Source organism: Haematobia irritans, chromosome 2, assembly GCF_050003625.1.
Source record: "Haematobia irritans isolate KBUSLIRL chromosome 2, ASM5000362v1, whole genome shotgun sequence".
Classification (NCBI taxonomy): Eukaryota; Metazoa; Arthropoda; class Insecta; order Diptera; family Muscidae; genus Haematobia; species Haematobia irritans.
The window spans coordinates 64,958,820-64,980,149 of NC_134398.1; the positions used below are offsets into that span (position 1 = coordinate 64,958,820).

At 32.1% G+C, this 21,330-nt stretch overlaps 2 protein-coding genes across 7 annotated transcripts in view; one reads left to right on the forward strand and one right to left on the reverse strand.

The window, feature by feature from the left end:
- The window catches only part of osp (myosin phosphatase Rho interacting protein outspread), a 470,128-nt gene that overhangs the window by 341,768 nt on the left and 107,030 nt on the right, over positions 1–21,330 (forward strand). The gene's annotated exons all lie outside the window — the stretch shown is intronic.
- On the reverse strand, positions 6,204–13,510 carry LOC142227614 (alcohol dehydrogenase-related 31 kDa protein-like). Its single transcript, XM_075298095.1, has 3 exons — positions 13,382–13,510; positions 12,901–13,308; positions 6,204–6,720 (listed from the first exon to the last, which is right to left on the reverse strand). Exons 1-3 carry the CDS (start codon positions 13,472–13,474, stop codon positions 6,424–6,426), a joined length of 798 nt encoding a protein of 265 aa, XP_075154210.1. The 5' UTR covers positions 13,475–13,510; the 3' UTR covers positions 6,204–6,423.

The following is a 21,330-nucleotide window of genomic DNA, read 5'->3' on the forward strand; positions in this document are numbered from 1 at the left end:
CAACAGCTAACTGATTCTATTCTCGTTCGAGTTCTCCCCATACATATCCTGTCGTCCTTCCTCTCACTTGTTCACATTTCAATGTATGTTAGTGACCATTCCGTTAGATAAGAACATGCGGACGATATCGACTTCTCCTTCTCTATCTCCTACTATACCTCTGGCACGTAATGAATCGTTTTTGGTTGTATAATTCCTGATTCTTCGATATACCTTGATACCCAAATAATGTGAATCAAACTGAATTTCAGCACTGTTCCTAATCCTACGATGGGTTAGTAAAGTTGTCTGTCAACATGAGGTTAACAGACACTATATGGAACATGTTCTATGTTATACAATTATTGAATCAGTATCATAAGTATCGCACAGTTGCCTTTAATGTTTTATTTTGATTCTTGTCTTTACTCTCCCAAATATGTCCACTCTCAAAATAAAAAACTATTTTCATGAAGAGCTCTAAACAAGCATTACATGACTACGACGACCATGTCCGAACATATGCTGCAGAAATTCAGCATTTAGACTTTCGCAAGTACCGTTGTAAATGCGAAAACGATTATATGAAGTGTGTCGCTGAATAACACATAGGGAATTAGCATCTTAAACACAATGATTTTCTTATATTTTCAATTTTGTTCACGATAAAGAAGACATTTTTTTTTAATTCTACGATTCTTTCCGCATTCCTTATTTTTTGCACCGCTGTCAATAAGATTTGTAACTTTGTAAGAGCGAACAATGGGCATTTTTTGTTACCTTTTTATTGAAAAAACAAAAATTGGGAATTGTCCCATAATAGCATCCCTTCAAAATAAATTATTTTTGTTTATGACATCTTTAAGTCATGGATAGAACAGCTTAATTGCATTTTGTAATATACGAGGGCAACACTGCCGGCGACCACACTTGCATCCACAATCATGCCAGCTAACGCCGCCAAACAACGAACCACAAAGAAAAAAAGCCGAAATGTGGAAATGTAAAATCTCTCGGAGCTGCATGGCCTAAGAACCGCAAATTTTCACAGAATGAATATAATTCTGTTGAATGTATGCCAAAAGTTTATTTTTAAGTGATTTTACAACACGATATTGCCTGTTTTTGGCATACGTTTTCAGGGGAAATTCCGTAATATTTTTAGAGAGCGTGATGCTAGAAAGGCAAAGTCTTTATGACTTTCCATTTGTTCATTGCTATGTAATAGCAATGTATTAGGGTGTACCGTTCTTGATGGCATTTGTAGAATAGCTAACGTCAAAAGAATTGTAAGCTTGTATCTGTTTTATTTTAAAATAAATCACGTTTTTTCAGATATGCACATTCTAAGTTTTCTGAATAGGAATATTTGCTGAAGAGATTAGAAAGGAAGACGTCTATTACACAGGTTTTAATTGATGTTTCTTGGCCAGGCAACCCAAAAACATTTGTTAAACTATTGAAAATTACCATAAATATTAGTTCAAGTTATGGTGACAGACCAATATGAATTAAAATACTAGTTCCATATAGAAATTATAACTTAATACCATTAGGTAAAGTTATTAATTTGGGCTCACTTAGACTACACTGAAAAAAAGCATGCCCGGTTCCAAAGATTTTGTCTTTACTTTAAATATTTTGGTATTGATAATGAGCCTAGGAAGCGGAGAATACAAGTAAGGATGCTTTTAAGACACAATTCTCTTTTAAACTTAGGTTTTGTGTTCTTGCTTTTAGGAAGCAAATTTTAATATTTCGTTTTTTTCAGCTTTTTTTCTTCATATGCTATCAAAGTCCTTTAAAAACGAGTTAACTACAACTTTATTTTCCAAATTCAGACACGACTTCCAGTAGAAATTATGCTAGGTTTCAAGTAAAAAACGTCGTTAAAATAAAGTGTTGAAAAACATGTCCTAATTTTGAACGAGTTTTTGCTTTGTAGTCAAGATGCAAAAAGACAACAAATTTAACGACAATTTCATTAATTTTAAAGAATTTTTCTTTCATGTTACGATACCCATTTTTAAGCCAAATCACTTAATTATTAGAACAATACGACTTCATTGAAAAGTTTATAGACTTTCGGACAAAGAAAAACTTTATATTGGAGAAATGCGTATTTTATGCTATGGAAAATTTGCATTCGTATTTTATGGACATGAAATCTTTGGCCTCACGGCATTTTTTTTTCAGTGTATATTTGTCTCAATTGCAAGGGAAAAGCCGAGTCCGAACGTCGTTTCACATTACGTTGAAACCACTTTAGAGAAGCTTTGAAATGCACAGAAATGTTACCAGCTTCAGTAAGAGGGGATAAACCATCAATCGAAACTGGGATTGAACCCTCGACCCTTTGTATGCAAGGCGGGCATGCTAAGCATTGCACCATGGCAACTACTAATTATATGGAATATAGATTCCATACTGAAAAAAATGTTTACTTGGATCCAAAGATTTTGGCCTTCCCTTAAGGATTTTCGTATTGATTCCAAGCTTCAGCTGCGATTTCTTTAAAATAAAGACATTTTTCAGGGACCTATTTAGCTATAAATCTAGGATAAATAAAATCAAAATTACGATTCTGATCTCATTTTTTAATTTCATTCTCTTTTTGTGTTATATTCATAAGACTATTCACGTACAAACTAAAGTCAGATTAAAAATCCAAATTATAACAGATACTTCAAAGTACGAAATGTTTTAATTAAAAAAAAAAAAAAAAACTTTAAACCAATTATGAAAAATTGTAAAGCAAAGATTATAAACTTTATTTTAATTAATTAAAGTTGCGTAACTTAAAATCGTTCATATTAGGTCAATATTTTGTCATTCTATATATCGAATTATTATTCTCCTTTAGCAAACAAATTATTATTCTCCTTTAACAAAGTTATTCATATAAAAATAAATGTCAGATAAAGATCAAATTACAACGAGCTACTTCAAAGTAAAAATATTTTTGTTAATTAAAACAAAAAATAAATTAAAGCCTATATTATTTGAAGCTTTCTTATCGTAAATCGATTAATTTAATGATTATTTCTTAAAAAGGGTCTTCTTTACATTAATGAAAAAGTTAGATACATACTTCAATGAGATACGATTTAAAAATTTCAAAAATTCGTGTCCTGAATTTAATTAAAATATTAAAAAAAAAAAATAAAATATCTCCCATATAAACCGATCCCCCGATTTGGGGTCTTGGGCTTCTAGAAACTGTAGTTTTTATTCGATTTGCCTAAAATTGGAAATCGAGATGTATTTTAGGACCACAAATAGGTTTGCAGAAAATGGGGTGTATCGGTCCATGTTTCGTTGTAGCCCCCATATAGACCGATTTACTTCTTGAATTTAGAATCCGTAGTTTTTATCCAATTTGTTGTGCAACTATTACGAGAGTAAAATGCAAAATTTTGCATGTAAGATAGTTTGGTTCAAATGTTATCAATATAATGAAAATCCAGTTATTTTTGATTTTGTTGTAAACGTGTTTTTTGGCAATTAACCAAACATGAAATTTAGGCAACTAAGCGTGAATGTTATTTTAATTATTTTGTAGTGTAAACACAAAATGATCTTGGTATTGATTGAGCCAAAGATTTTTCAATTTGTGTTTTGCGTACACTGAAAAAATATTTACATGGTATTAAAGATTACGCAACTTTAATTTTAGGATGCGAAATTTACACAATATTAAGTACAAATTTCTTTAAAATAATGTTATTAAAAGAAAGTTTATAATCCGTGCTACAAATTTAGGAAAAACTTTTGGAACATTTGCCTCCCTCCGTTAAAGTCGTATGTCTTTGAAATAAGGCAAAATTTTTGATTTAAGGAAATCCTTAGATTAACTGAAATATTAAGTCTTCCGATTTAAGATAAAAACGTTTCAGTTATAGGCTAGGATTTATTGAGAGGGGTTTGTATCTTTGGCTTAAAGTTTTGATTAAAAAAAAAACATATTTTAATTGGAAGTGAATAGCTTTATTAATATATCGCAAAAAGAGAAAGAAAGTTCCCCAAATAAGATCTGTATCCTAATTTTAGTTTTATTGATCCTAGATTTAAAGCTACAAAGATCCCAAAATGATATTTGTTTTTTTTAAAGAAGCCGCATCTTGGGCTCGGAATCAGTACCAAAATCTTTAGGGGAAGGATCTAAATAAACTTGTTTTGAGTGTACTTAAATATAGGAAACAAATATTAATTTATTCTTTTTTTTCAGCTTTTATTCTTCGTATGCTATTAAAGTCCTCTATAAACGTGTTAACCACAACATACATTTCCAAATTCGGACTCGACTACAAGTAGAAATTATGCTATGTTTCAAGTAAAAAACGTCTTTAAAATAAAGTATTAAATAAAATCTACTAGACACAAGAAGTCAATAAATTAAAAGTTTATTGATTTTGAAGAATTTTTCAGAATTAAATAAGTCAAGTTGACCGCAGTTAAACAAACTTTTCTTTCATGTGAAGACATCCAGTTTTAAGTCGAATCACTTAACTATAAGGACAAAACGACTTGATCCACCTTTGAAGCAAAATCATCAGAGGAATATGTCTTCTTTGCTAAGCAAAATTCGCATGAATTCTTTAGGCGCAAGATAACATTTTCTTCACCGGAAACACTGTAGTAAATAAGTACAGATTCATTATTTATAATATCTTTTATTTAAAAAGGAAACCAAAATTCTTTGAAGCCACAATGACGTACGGCCATTCTCAAACCACGATTAATGAATTAGCAGTTGCGACGTTTTACATCTAAGTTTTTTTTCTGGTTATTGAAAGAAGACCGCGACGGCTCATCAGTTGGACTAGCTACAGATTCCAATAATGAGGAACCCATGTTCAATATTTGTGCTAAGATCTTTTCTTAAAGATCACACTAAGGATATTTAGCCGTGGAAGGGTATTTGTCTGCAAATATCCCATGTTAGATATGATTTTTGTTATGAGTTCAATTTACCAATAGAATAAATTTAAAGCAAATAATCCCGATATCGACTTACAAGAAAAAATTAAACTCGAAAAAATTAAATTTCATTTAATAAAATTCGTTATCGAATATCGTGATTAGATTAGAAAATTCCATTGAACTGATGACAACTCTGTTTTAATAAATCTCAAAAGCCCTTCAATATTAATGAAATCACCTTAAAATTCAAGATTTTTTGTTTTTCGACTAAAAAGCATTCAAAACTAGCTTGAAGACTTTATTTTAAGGACTACTTAAAAATTGCATAATTTATACATAAAGGCTATGTTGAATTAAGAACTTCAAATTGCGGTTAACATGTTGATGCGAACTGTCCTGCACGGACGAAAAATACTGTTTTCCATATGTTTGGGTGTGAAAATTACATGTTTGGAACTCAAATTTTTTAACACAATATTTTTAAGTGCTAGCATATAATGTTCATAAACTAGCATAACATGTTTGGGACATATATGTTAATATGTTGGAACATATTATGTTTGGGACATGAAATGTTTGTAAATATAATATGCTTTGATGCAAACATATATTAATTTGGAAATAGCCTATAAACATATGTGTTTGGGAAGAGAGACCTAGAGATTATGCTGCAAGTAAAATAATGGAAGTAACCAATTGGCGCCTTAAAAATATATCCACACAAAAAAATATCATTAAATTTGTTTTTTACCAGTGTATGCCCTAAGGTGAAACATAATCTGTTTGAACAATACAAACAATATTTTGTTTGGTCCCATCCTGAAAATATATATGCTTGAAGCAAAATGTTACAGAAGCGATTTTTTAAGGGTGTGTATCAAATGTGCAAACCCTAAATTTAAAATGGAATTGTGTCCTAAAGGTATCCTTGGTGTAATTTCAAGCTTCTTTGGGTCATAATCAATATCAAAATCATTAGTGGAAAGACAAAATCTTTGGAACTAGGTAAGCCTTATTTCAGTGTATTTCTATTTATCCCCTAAAAGCTGTATTGAAGATGACAATAATTGATCAATTTTTTATGTTGGACTTCTACTGTCTTGTTTATCACAACCCGTATTATAAAGTACCCACACAGCACATTGATATTTTATTTAAGCCCATATATTCAGTATCAGTCGCAAGGGATATTTTGCATATCAGTTCTTTTGTAAAATATACAATTTTTACTCTCCACTCTATTCTATACCTGACCTGAAATATACATAACGTTTGCAATAAGACAGAAACCACAAGAAACCTCCATTAAGAAATATTCATAGTTTATTGACCCTTCATATTCCTTACACGTTTCCATCAGCACATCATCATCTATATAATGGCTAGATCCCTTGTCTACCTAGTTTTGTTCATCATCAGCATATTTTCTTCTATCAGTGGTTGTAATCGTAAATCCATCAGTTCATCTTTGTGGTTGTCTGTAAGCAAATCTTCAGTTGTCTTTGGATTGTGTTGCTTTCCTTAGCGTTCCATATACTGGATTAGCTCTTCGGACATTTGCCAATAGAGTTGCGGTTTTACAATGTCCAAGCGGTCATTGTCAGCTAGCCATATTTGTCCATTTGAACCCATTTCAATGGCTCGCACTATATTGCGTGCACACACTGCGGTTTCCTGACATGGTGCCCCTTTTAATTTATCAACATACTCTTGACCATATTCCAAAAATGCTTTCATCGTATGCGTTATGAATGTCTTGGTGGGGCCACAACAAATGGCCATTACAGCCACACCGGTTTTATCATAATAAATGGGATGCTGGAAGAGGATACAAAAGAAGAAATATACATAAATGGTGAGAAGTGGAATCGGACACATTCATTGAATGTCACATAAGATTAGAAATTATGCTTGATAGTAATCTGACAGGGGAATCCAGGCAACGGAGGGATGGGAGGAAAAACAATTGAGTTTAATAATTAAAAATGGATTTCCATCTATGAGTTTTTCAATAGACAATTTTGTTAAATCTTTGAATATCTCTTTGTGAACATGGACGATTCTAATCGAAGTGATTGAATAGAAGAAGGTTGTGAAAAGTATTACATGCTATTAATTTTTTTGTTATTTAGTGAAAAATAAAAACGATGTTAAAGCAAAAAAATTGTCATTATAGTTATGCTAAAATTAACTTACTTTGAGTTCAAAATATGTTTGTTCAATTATATAAATTATCGGCCCAAATTAACCAAGGATTTAAAAATTTTAAATCAACTTTTCTTCAAAAGAAAAGTCGAAGTCAACTTTTTGTAATCTTTAAATTCAGTTAATCGATTTTCGACATTTTAATAAAACGACTAATCGTGACGATGACGTTGGCCAAAATAGAACAATCAACTTTTAACAAAAAATTCGACAACTTCTGGATTAAAATGTGAATAAGATGATACTATGTTTATTGGCAAGTCAGAGTGTATGTGTTATGTATTCCAATAAAGCCAAAGCTCTCAGAAAAGGACATCCACATTCTAGAGATGTCGACTTATAAGAGGTTACTTTTAATATCAATTGTAAAGTCTCACAAAAATGATTATTGAAAGGTGTCTCATTTTCAGAGGATGCTATTTTGAGAGATTTCGTTGTAGCTTTTTTTCTTTATTTATTAAGTCTATGGATATAAAAAAATTCCTTAGAGACTAGCTCATAAAGTAAAAGTATTCTTTTACTTCGAACGCAAAGTCGAACGAGAAACATCCTCGAAGAGATGCTGAGTCCTATTGGAAAGTCCATGGTCTGCTGTCAAAATGTTTCTGTGTCCAAGGCTTCAATACTGTCTTTAAGACATTTTACCAATAATATTTGACATTTATTTTGATCGCGCGGACGATTAATTCGAGCGAGAAGTGACCATCGGTCTTTGAGGGGTCACTTTTGTTTTGGTGGTTAACCGAATGTCTAGATTTTCAGCTGACATATGTGGGAAGTAAACCCCATATGTTTGTTTGTTCGCAAACTGCTCAATTTGGAATGGCTTCTCATCGGAGAAAAGAAAAAGCGTCCAAATTCGTGTAAGCGAAGTATCTCCTTGGCTCTTTCCTATCTAAAGTATAATCGTGTTCACTTTTTAATACCTCAATGGATTTAGTCTAAGCTCGTTTCAGCTCACAAGCAAGTTTCCTACCACTGCGGCATGGGCTTCGATCAAATCTGGCCTTCACTTTACGCGATGTAACACTACAACACGGTAACAAGAAAAGGTTCGAGAAACAAAAGATCTATTCACTTGTAAATGCTTAAGGGCTCTAACTATAGCCAAATAAAATAACTACACTGAAAAAAAAAAACAGAAAATAGTTTTAGAGAAAACAAATTAATTTTGGAAAATTTTAACTAAACTGTGTTAGAAACACAGATGCCACGCCGATTTCACAAAAATAAGTAAGTAATTTTCGACAAATTATTCGACATAATTAAATTAAATTTGTTTCACTTGTTAAAGAAAATTTCGAAGTTTGAATGAAAAAGATTGGAGTTCAAAATTGCAAAAATATCTTTAGTACCATAAGAAGTTCATGATGGGCTTATTATTAGTAAAATTTTCAAATTTTAAGAAATTCTGAAATTTTTGGGGGAGACACGATTTTAGATCATCTTTGTTCTTCATTTGTGTATAATTTTGACCTCTGTTTTAGTTAATTTAACTTAACTAAGAATTAAATCGGCTTAAGTGAAATACAGGATTCATTTTTTTTGAGTGTACTAACTTTGTTTCGTTTTTGTTATAGTTGGTTTCTTCTTCAATGATTATTATTGTTTTGATTTCAGCTTAAAATCTTAACGTATGATAACTGCAAAAGTACACTGAAAAAAATATTATCGTTAGGCCAAAGATTTCATGTCCTTAAAATACGAATGCAAATTTTGCTTACCATAGAAGACACATTTCTCTAATATAAAGTTTTTTCCTTGTCTAAAAGTCGATAAACTTTTCAATGAAGTCGTATTATCCTACTAATTAAGTGATTTGACTTACAAATGGTATCATAACACGAAAGAAAAATTTTTGGGGTAAGGCCATCTTGACTTTAATAATTCAGAAAAATTCTTTAAAATTAATAAAATTGTCTTCAAATTTGTTGTCTTTTTGCATCTTGACTACAAAGCAAAAAGTCGTTCAAAAATAGGACATGTTTTTCAACACTTTATTTTAAAGACGTTTTTTACTTGAAACATAGCATAAATTCTACTGGAAGTCGAGTCTGAATTTGGAAAATAAAGTTGTCGTTAACTCGTTTTTAAAGGACTTTGATAGCATATGTAGAAAAAAAGCAAAAAAACGAAAAATTAAAATTTGCTTCCTAGAAGCAAAAGCACAAAACCTAAATTTAAAAGAGAATTGTGTCTTGAAAGTATCATTACTTGTATTCTCCGCTTCTTTGGATCGGAATCAATACCAAAATCTTTAAAGACAGAATATTTGGAACCGTGCATGCTTTTTTCAGTGTAGCTTTGCCAACATAGGAAAATATGCTTTTCAAATTTATTTGGGCAAAGCCCTTTAGACTACAAGGTGGTAGGATGTATGGCCGTTGTGGAACTACCACATTCAGCACCATCTACTTGCAGTGAAATTATCAATTATCAGAACTTCGGATAATTCACTAAACTCACAGTGAATTACACTTGAACCTCTTCGAAAAAGGTTTTTTGATAGTTGACTTTGCTTTAAAAAATTTGAAAATTTTCTTTCCAAAATCAAATAATCGATTTGAGTGCACTTGGCTGGGTTTACTTTGAGTGCGCTTCCTATTTAACTTTATTTCTGAATGCAATAGATCAAAATATGTTTTTAAGCTTGTAAACAATATAATGAACTATCACTGGAATAACTCTAAGAGGTGAGCGGTTTAAAAATGCCATACACGCAAAGAAAAAAACGTTTGGAAAACGTGTACCGAAAACGTTTTTCTTTTGTTAGAGCTTTTTTGAATTGCTTCGAAAATTTTAAACTTTTATCACCAAAAAAATCGTTTGTTACAAAATTTTTATTTTTACAATAAAAAAGTTATTTTTGAAACAACAACACATTCTATTTCGTTTCTGTTTCGTTTCACTGTTCTTTTCTGACTTTAGGTCTTTAATAAAACACATTTTACAGTTCAAAATTCAATATATTACAATGTAATGTTGAACATTTTTTCGGAATCTTCCGAACTTATCTGGAATATGGGTACAAGAAAAAAAAAAACAAAACAAAAAACTTTGGTCGAAGCAAGGATAGAACCCACGACCCTTGACATGAAAGTCGGACGTAGCAACTACTGCTCCACGGTGCCAAACTAAATGTTTGTTTCTGTTAAATAAACTTTGTTTATTCGGTTCGTGGGCGCCGCAAGCTATGCTATATAAATATAATTTATGTGGATATTTAACTATTGATGACCATAACAGGTACATAGCTCAGTGGTTAGTGTGTTGGCTTACAAAGTGTATGGTCCGCGGTTGGATTCTCCTTCCAGGCGAAAGGTAAAAAAATTTTAAAAATTTATAAAATCGTATAATTTCTTCTACATTGTTGGCATTACAGGAAAAGGTGTTAAGAACTAAAAAACCTCGTGGATGTGAGAAAGATGTGAGGGAAAATGCAATTAGCAGGAAAACAATGTTTTTTTTTTTTGAGTTTGTCTTTATGCAATTGTTTTTACATCCTGGAAAAGAATAAACGTTTATCGCAAAAAGTATATACTTTTCTTCCACATACACTTCCCTACAACGAAAAGCAAATGAGAAATGAACGTTGTTTGTCTAAAATTTCGTTTGGGAGGAAAGAATTATTTTTTTGCGTGTACATATCAGTCACCTTATAGAATTTGCCTTCATCAACCTGTACAATCATTTCACTTTTCCTTTGCCAATGTCAAATCATGGAAAATTAAGACAATAAAAATGTTCATTAATACTCGTAGGACGAAATAATGTAATGGAAATATCATTGTTTGTATGAAACTATTTCGTTTGTTCAATTTTAACGACGAATTTCATTAATATTACGAGGCTTTTCCTACCTGTGTGGGGCCTATAATAAAACATGGACCCATGTGACCAACCCAAGATATCACATACACTGAAAAAAAAAGCATGCCCGGTTCCAAAGATTTTGTCTGAACCCTAATGATATTGGTATTGATTCCGAGCCAAAGAAGCGGAGAATTCAAGTAAGGATAGTTTTAAGGCACAATTCCCTTTTAATTCTAGATTTTGCGTACTTGATGTTAGGAAGCAAATTTAAATTTTTCGTTTTTTCAACTCGTTTCCTTCATATGGTATCAAAGTTTTTTTTCAAACGTGTTAACGACAACATACATTTTCAAATTCAAACTCGACTTCCAGTAGAAATTATGCTATTTTTCAAGTAAAAACGTCTTTAAAATAAAGTGTTGGAAACCATGTCCTATTTTATTAAAACTTTTTGCTTTGTAGTCAATATGCAAAAAGGCAACAAATTTAAAGACAATTTCATTAATTTAAAAAAATTGTTTTGAATTATTAAAGTCAAGTTGACCTTGGTGCAAAAACATTTTCTTTCATGTTATGATACCCATTTTTAGGTCGAATCACTTAATTATAAGGACAAAACGACTTCATTGAAAAGTTTATCGACTTCTGGACAAGGAAAAAACTTGATATCAAATGCGTCTTCTATGCTAAGCAAAATTCGCATTCGTATTTTAAGGACATGAAATCTTTGGCCTCACCACAATATTTTTTTCTGTGTAGAGAGATCCGATTTTATGGGCGAACAAAAAAGGAATATGTACAGTGTAATAGTTCGTTATTATATGAAAAGATTATTTAAATAACCTTTCATCGTATCGACGAAAATTTTTCAATTTAAATGACAAATTTCGTTAATATTACAAAAAATTTTATATCATTTTTATTTCCTGAACGATAGCTGCATAATTGATGAATGGATTGAGATTACATAAAGACAAGCAGACGAATATCTCTATATCGTCTTAGAATATTACCTTTATCTAGACTGTAGAATAAAATACATATACATATATAGCGGAATGCCGAAAATAGTATTACTCGAAAAAAAATTGAACCCTCTATTTCACTAAAGCCAATTTAACTTTATTTTAGTTCCTGCACACAAAAAAATAATACATTTATTTTATGAATAGTGTTCACAAAAATTTTCCAAACACGGGATTCATAAATTATATGAAAATAATTCATAAAATAAAAAATACAGGTTTTCATTGCTTACGAATGTATACATAATATGAATGTAGTTTTTAATATTATAAATGAAGTATACATATTTTTTTATGAAGTATACATATTTTTTAAAAACGTCATGCAATACATGTAACTTTTCCTTTAGATTTTCCCCTGATTCTTAATACCTGCATAATTGGTCAAAATGTATGAACCGTTTTACTAAAAACCGCATTATAGTCCAACCAGTAAAGAACATAATTTTATAATATTTTATATTACTTATGAGCTCCAACGCTTCCATTTAATATTGTTTTTTGTTAATTTTTTAAAGCAATAAAAATTCTTCGAATCGCGACGGCGACTCAAACTGTACTGAAAAACTCACTAAAGACATTCTTGCAATTTTGAACTCCAATTGAAAAAAAATTAATTATGTCTAATAACAAGTGAACAAAATTAATTATGTCTAATAAATTTTCTTGAATTTGTAGAAAAATATTTACTAATTTTTATGATATCGGCGTGATGTACTGTTTAGTTAATATTTTTTACAAATAATCTAAATTTTCTAAAATTAACCAATTTTTTTCTTCCTGGTGGGTTCACTGTTTTTTCAGTGTACAGACAATCTTTATTAAATCATTGAAATATTTCATAACACATGCGATAACCGAAGATAGTAAAAAGTGTTACATTCCTAACTCTGACGATGTTAGATTTAGCGTTGTCAATATTTTGTACTCGATTTCTAGTTCCACTTCCACTTACCGCCAAACTTCTGGTAAAGCCCAAAACACCAAATTTCGCCGCACTATAAACACAAAATACAGGAGATGGATCCAATCCGGTTACCGAACTAACATTTACTATCATTCCGCCACGTCCAGCTTCCGAGCTCTTATCCATATAGGGCATAACACAACTAATAATGTTGATGGGAGCCGTAAGATTCACATTAATAGTTGCATCCACATCCTGTTCCTTACACAAAGTGGAGCCATTGACTAAAATGTCAATATAATCCATTTGGGTCATGACATCCTCAAAATAACGCTCCATATCCGATCGAGTCATGGTAAAATTAAATTTCCAAAAGAATATTTGAGTTTTGGGATTTAATGCTTGAAGTTGAGCTATGGCTTGGGGATTTTCCACACTATGTAAAATTGCTAGTTTCTGTAGAAACAGTAAAATCGAATTTTCATATGAACCACAAAATCATATCATAAATTTCCTTCTGAAGACATACCGCAATTTTTTTGGTTACCAAAACCTTACAGGTCTCATAGGCTATACCTCCACAGTCTGCCACATATACAACATGTTTACCCTCCAAATCCATTGGAAATCTTTGTGATCACACCGACTGTTGGCTTTGATTTACAAATTCAAACTAATTGAGTTTCGGTGATATTTTGTCAATAAGCTATAATAGTCAAATGGACTTATCTCCTAATTTTTAAAGTAGATAAGCTAAATTGTTTATCTTAATTTCGAGAAGGAAGCTACTATTTTCCCTTTTAGATAAGTTTGTATGTTGCAATTTTTTAATAAATTTTATTCAAATACATATATTTATGATATATACCACTCTATAAATAATCTCTTTTGTTTATTTGACTTTGAACTTGCTTTGATAATAGCATTGTACATTGCTGACTGTGACGATTTTTGGATGAAAAATAAATCGAAATAGCCCATACTATAGACGAAATTTTTTTATTCATTCATTGCTTATTATGTGTAAGAAAGCTATAATAATACCAGCTACAAAAGCTATCATCTTCTACCAGAATTATTGCTCCTAGACCATACATTTTCATTTCCCTATCGCCTGAAAAAGGTCTCATCAGTCAATACTATCATCCCAATTGTTCAGTTGCAAGATACAGTTCGAAAATTAAACAAGTAAGGAAAGCCTAAAGTCGGATACAATATCACATCCGTCAAATTTGTTGGTGGCTATATATAAAGGTTTGTCCCAAATACATACATTTAAATATCACTCGATTTGGACAGAATTTGATAGGCTTTTACAAAATCTATAGACTCAAAATTTAAGTTGGCTAATGCACTAGGGTGGAACACAATTTTAGTAAAAAAAAAAATATGGGAAACATTTAAATCTGAAGCAATTTTAAGGAAACTTCGCAAAAGTTTATTTATGATTTATCGCTCGATATATATGTATTAGAAGTTTTGGAAAATTAGAGTCATTTTTACAACTTTTCGACTAAGCAGTGCCGATTTAACAAGGAAAATGTTGGTATTTTGACCATTTTTGTCGAAATCAGAAATATATATATATGGGAGCTATATCTAAATCTGAACCGATTTCATCCAAATTTGGCACGCATAGCTACAATGCTAATTCTACTCCCTGTGCAAAATTTCAACTAAATCGGAGTTAAAAATTGGCCTCTGTGGTCATATGAGTGTAAATCGGGCGAAAGCTATATGGGGGATATATCTAAATCTGAACCGATTTCAACCAAATTTGGCACGCATAGCTACAATGCTAATTCTACTCCCTGTGCAAAATTTCAATTAAATCGTAGCAAAAAATTGGCCTCTGTGGTCATATGAGTGTAAATCTGGTGAAAGCTATATATGGGAGCTATATCTAAATCTGAACCGATTTCAACCAAATTTGACACGCATAGCTATAATGCTAATTCTACTCCCTGTGCAAAATTTCAACTAAATCGGAGCAAAAAATTGGCCTCTGTGGGCAAATGAGTGTAAATCGGGCGAAAGCTATATATGGGAGCTATATCTAAATCTGAACCGATTTGGCTGATATTTTGCAAGTTTTTCGAGACTGTTAAAATATTCGAATGTACGGAATTTGAGGAAGATCGGTTGATATACACGCCAATTATGACCAGATCGGTGAAAAATATATATGGCAGCTATATCTAAATCTGAACCGATTTTTTCCAAAATCAATAGGGATCGTCTTTGAGCCGAAACAGGACCCTATACCAAATTTTAGGACAATCGGGCTTAAACTGCGAGTTGTACTTTGCACACAAAAATACATCAACAGACAGACAGACGGACGGACAGACAGACAGACAGACAGACGGACATCGCTAAATCGATTCAGAATTTAATTCTAAGACGATCGGTATACTAAACGATGGGTCTCAGACTTTTCCTTCTAGGCGTTACATACAAATTCACAAACTTATTATACCCTGTACCACAGTAGTGGTGAAGGGTATAAAAATGTGAAAATACACCTAAAACCTTTTACAAGGTGAGTGTTTCAAAGTTTTTTTCAGTTTTTTCATCATAATGTGGAACCCCGTTCGAACTAGGCCAGAAAAAGAGGATTCCTTGTCATTGAACTAAATATAGAATCAAGCAGCACTCATTGATAAGAGAGAAGTTCTTGTTAATGAGTGCTAAGTGACTGGGCGGTTACTACCTATATATTCGTATACTCACTAAGGGTTATATTCGAGTTACTTACTAAGGAGCTCAGTAATACATATGTGTCTTTTCAAATGACAAGATTTGTATATTGCAAAAGTAAACTAGTGACAAAAGAAATGAATTTTGTCTCACGCTTTTTTAACACTTTATTTTAGTCACTCGTATTGGATACCAATGTACCACTAAAACTTTCGTTCGTCGCCTTGCTCTCTTTCTATATTTCCCGGTTTTTGAACTTGTTCGAGTTCGCCATAGTCTTCTTTAACTTAGGACGCTTGAACCTCTCAATCTGACCTTCCCTAAGTTTTGGGTCGTGCACAGAAAAAATTTTACCAAAATATTTTCAATTCAAATGATGATTGAAGCTGAAAACTTTTTCAATTAAAAAATTATTGGGCACAATTATGATTTTAATCAAACAAATATTAAAGCAAATAAGTCAATGATTGAAAGTGTTAAAATTTTTAATTGAAAAATTGATACAATTAACTTCTTAATCAAACTCATCACAATGGACTGAATAGTCTAAGTGAGCCTAATACTTCGGGCTGCAACCTAACCTAATCGAACTCATAGGAATAAGTATGATAAAAAAATTATTGGAACTTTTTTATTTTTCTTTGATTTTTAATTAAAAAATTTATTGAAACAATTTTAGTTAAACTAAATACTCTAACGCCCATTTTCATGAAGCTCCGTTAGAGCCCCGTTAACTAACGAACTTTTAAACCGTATTATGGACATAGCTGCCATCTTGTCTATATATTCCATATGCCAGTTAGGAACTTAACTGTCGACAATTTTTCAGTTAAAGTTAACCAGAGAGAAGATATTTGGAATTTTCTTTTTGTTAACCTACAGTTAAAGCCTAACGGAGCTACATGAAAATGGCCGTAAGTCAGTTAAGAAATTGGCTGAAAACGGTTATGTTCTTAATTAGGAAATCAATTGAGTTTTCAGTTAAATTTTCAATTAAATTAATTAAAATATAGATTGAAATTCGCTACTGAAATCAATAAATTTTTTTAGTCAAGTATTTTTGATGCCCAACAAAAATCGTGATTGATACTCATTTTCGTTATCGAAGACATTTCAATTAAAAACTTATTTGGATCAATTAATTTCGCGATTGAATCAGAAAAAAAATTTTTCTGTGTACTTTCGTTTCCGTTGAGTTTTCAGTTAAATTTTCAATTAAATTAATTAAAATATTGATTGAAATTCGCTACTGAAATCAATAAATTTTTTAGTCAAGTATTTTAGACGCCCAACAAAAATCGTGATTGATACTCATTTTCGTTATCGAAGACATTTCAATTAAAAACTTATTTGGATCAATTAATTTCGCGATTGAATAAAAAAAAAATTCTGTGTACTTTCGTTTCCGTTTACTCAGCCGATGAGAGCTTAGAAATTAGACTACGGGCCGGATGATTTGACTTTGGATCAGGTGCTTGTATATTATACAATTACGAATGTTTCGGATGCAACGGCAAATATTTTTCGGATGAATTAGATAATATTCTGATCGAATTACTTTTAACATGCTTTCGGTTTGAGCGTGTAAGAAAATTTATGTTTAAAAGCGTATCATTGATATAATTTTGGGAGATAAACCATATTTCCATATTTAAGAAAGTCATGGGGCACATATTTAACAGTAACAGTAATGCCTGATGTTAGGAGCGGTGAATTCGTCGCAAAGGTAAGCGCTGATTGACTTTGACTTCCCTTACAAAGCTGCTGAAAACTCAGAAGATTTTTTGCTGGGATGCCACTAATATTAACCCTTTCACTACCAATGTCCACTTAGAAGGACATTCGAAAAACACATCAAATTCTATTTTCCTACTTAGTTTCGATTTCTTTCCCGATGTTATTTTAAAGTAGAGGCTTTAATCTAAATAAGCTAAAAATATTGCCCATATTGGTAAGGTCTAAAATACATTTTTTAAACTTTTTTTTAACAATAAACGAAAAATACGAAAATTTGGGACAATTTTTGTACTGTATGTTTCTAGTAAATGGACATTTATACAAAAATTAAAGCTGACACTTTTGCGGGTTCTTATGTTTCTAGTAAATGGACATTTATACAAAAATTATAGCTGGCACTTTTACGGTTTTTTTTTATATTTTTTCTCATACTTTGAAAGATATTATAGGCCAAATAGCGCTTATTTTCGTAAGGCCATTTGGTCACAATTTAAGAATCAAGTTTTCAGAACAAGCTCCTATAGCTCTTGAAGTAATTGAGGTAGGTTCTCAAAATGACAATTTTTGTTCTACATGCTGTTAGTACAAATAAAAACAGAAGAAAAATAAAAGTTTTTATCATTAGGTTTATTTCGGTAGTGAAAGGGTTAAGTACATTAATATAAACAAGGAAATTGTTCAATTAGTGTGGATAATGTAGCCACATTTAGAAAAATGGGACAATATATTTATGTAGGAGCTGTATGTAGGACTGAATAAGATCAGCTAATACATCTAAAATTAAAATTTGACTAAGATTGGTTAATAAATAAGAGTATTATTGCCAAATTTGTGAAAATCGGGATATACATATATATGGAAGCTACATCTAAATCTGAATCGACTAGGATGAAATTTTGCACACATTATTAAACACAGACCACTATGTGGTTTAGGGTATACATAAAAGAGAGCCTTGTGATAAAGGGTTAATTATTTTAAAAAAAGCCGCACTTCGATACAACTACAAATACAAGTATTTTTAAGAAATTCGTTATTGCTTTAAGTTCAGCTTGTATATAAGCTCCATGGGCATTACATTGAAGTGCAGTCCCATTGTATAGTTAATTAAAAATATTAATAGTGAATAATTTGTGCTTTGTTATTTCTTCAATCAATATTCCAAGTGTTTTAGTTCACATGTGGGGCCAGCAATATTGACATGAACAATTCACAAATCCTCTGTCTACTCGAGTTTTCTATCCCGTAGACTTTTTGACGCCCACGATCGTCAATGTGTCTGACCATGATGTACAGAAATGATGAAATGTTTATAGTGTGTTCGCTGTCATTCAAATGTTGTGTGTGATGAAGCCGGTAGCCGGTACAAGTACTCATATTGCGGGAAGAAATCATTGTGTAATTACTCATGTTACCCTGCTCCCAATGCAGATATAGAGTTATGCAAATGAGAAACATTTTCAATATTTGTAGGCACTTAATACGTATATTGCATGAATCAAGGCATCCGTAGCCCGTTCCTTGCGCCCTCGACGACAGATGGCTACTTGAATAACGCCTTTTTATTGAAAAGTAACATACTCAAAACCGCTTTGTGCAATCTGAAAACGTTTCAAATTACTAAAAACAAAATGTTAAACAACAATCAGGAGGAGGGCAAACAAAAAAAATCAAACGAGAGAGAAAAATGAAATTCCGAAATAATAACCACAATAGTATTTCGTAATATATTGAAGGAAGTGAGCCCTTTTTTCGTCTACAGACCTCCAATCGGTGGGTACGAGGCTCACATTAAATGTGGCATTATTCAATTTCCCTTAGATTGCGTCGAGTTTTGGATGCTAACCATTTAATCACGGTGGCTTCTTTGTAAGGGACTGCTTTTGATGTGAAAGCGGAGGCATTATTTTTAGCGCCGGCTGTAGGTTCGGTTCCGCTTTATATTCCTCAAAAATTAGTTTAAGTGTCAGGTGGTAAGTTTATAATAATAGACATTCAACAGATAGAAAAGCAACACTACACAGCAGTGTGGTTCGGAAGTACAACTTATAAGAACCTGATGTAAATGGCTCTTGGGTAACTCACCCACTGTATGGCCACGAATGGCCAGCCTAATGAGACGTTCTGGGCCTTAAGTTAATTTGAAACATCTCCCTAAATTTACCATCGTTAGAAAGAACTACGAGAATCAGACAACTGACAGCTCTATCGTAGCTTGACATTTTTAAGGTTATACGAACTCAGAATGTTTTGACATACGCTTTTTGTTTTTTTTTACAGCAACCTAAAAAATACATATCTCCCAAAAATGTAATTATATCGTGAATATTTTCGTGCGAATATTTTTTACAACTTTCGACGCGCATTAACGCAACAACAGTGCATCGATGACCTTAATTCAATGAAACTCTGTCAAGGACCAGTGTTTATCGATGGTGTGGTGAATTCGACAGAGGTCATATTTCACTCACAGACGAATTTCGTGAAGGTCGTTGAAAACCATTGATGCTGTGCGCAAACTGATATTGCAAGATCGTCATGTGACCGTTAGATTGAGACAACCTTAGCCATTAGTGGGAACATCATACTTTCACAATTGCATTTAGCCTTCAAAAAATTTATTCGCTTTGGATTCCATACAATTTTTCAATCGCTAAAGAAGGCTCATGTGGTTTGGTCAAAAGAAATGCTCCAAAAATAAATCGTGACAGATCGAGGATTTACGCGTATGAGCTTGATTTATATGGGGGCTATATATGATTATGGACTGATATGGACCACTTTTGGCATGGTTGTTATATATCATATACTACCACCACGTACCAAATTTCAACCAGATCGGATGAATTTTGCTCTCCGTAAGGCACCGGGGTCAAATCTGGGGATCGGTTTATATGGGGGCTATATATATCTATGGATCTATTTCGACCAATTTTTGCGTTGGTGTTTGAGGCCATATATTAACACCACGTACCAAATTTCAACTGAATCAGATGAATTTTGGTCTTCCAAGAGGCTCCGGAGGTCAAATCTGGTGATCGGTTTATATGGGGGCTATATATAATTATGAACCGATGTGGACTTTTGCATGGTCATTAGAGACTATATACTAACACCATGTACCAAATTTCAGCCGGATCGAATGAATTTTGCTTCTCATAGAGGCTCCGCAAGCCAAATCGGGGGTTCGGTTTATATGGGGGCTATATATAATTATTGACCGATGTGGACCAATTTTCCCATGGTTGTTAGAGATCATATGCTGACACCATGTACCTAATTTCAGCCGGATCGGATGAAATTTGCTTCTCTTAGAGGATCGGCAAGTCAAATTTTGGGGTCCGTTTAAATGTGGGCTATACGTAAAAGTGGACCGATATGGCCCATTTGCAATACCATCCGACCTACATCAATAACAACTACTTGTGCCAAGTTTCAATTCGATAGCTTGTTTCGTTCGCGTGATTTCATCAGACGGACGGACGGACATGCTCAGATCGACTCAAAATTTCACCACGACCCAGAATATATATACTTTATAGGGTCTTAGAGCAATATTTCGATGTGTTACAAACGGAAGGACAAAGTTAATATACCCCCATCCTATGGTGGAGGGTATAAAAATAAGATTAAGGGATTGTAGGTACAGTGGGGAGCAAAACCGAGTACATTTTGACCACTTAGAAGTATGCTCTATTTGCTTAATAAAAACTGTCTATTGAATCCAATTGATACATAATTTATTTCATTTATACTTTATTTCCTGAAAAGCAAAACTGTACATTCAGATAAATTATATACCAATACTAATGCATATATTAAAATAACTTTAATGCGGTTTTTAATAAATGGGTTCATACATTTAAGAATTAAGAAAAGGCATTAAGAATTAGGAAAAAATCCATAAGAAAAAAGAAAAATTACGTTTCATGCATAACGTTTTTATTATATATTATGTAAACGCACATATTTCTCAATGTCGAAAAATATATATACTTCATATATAATATTAAACATTTCATTAATATTATGTATACATTC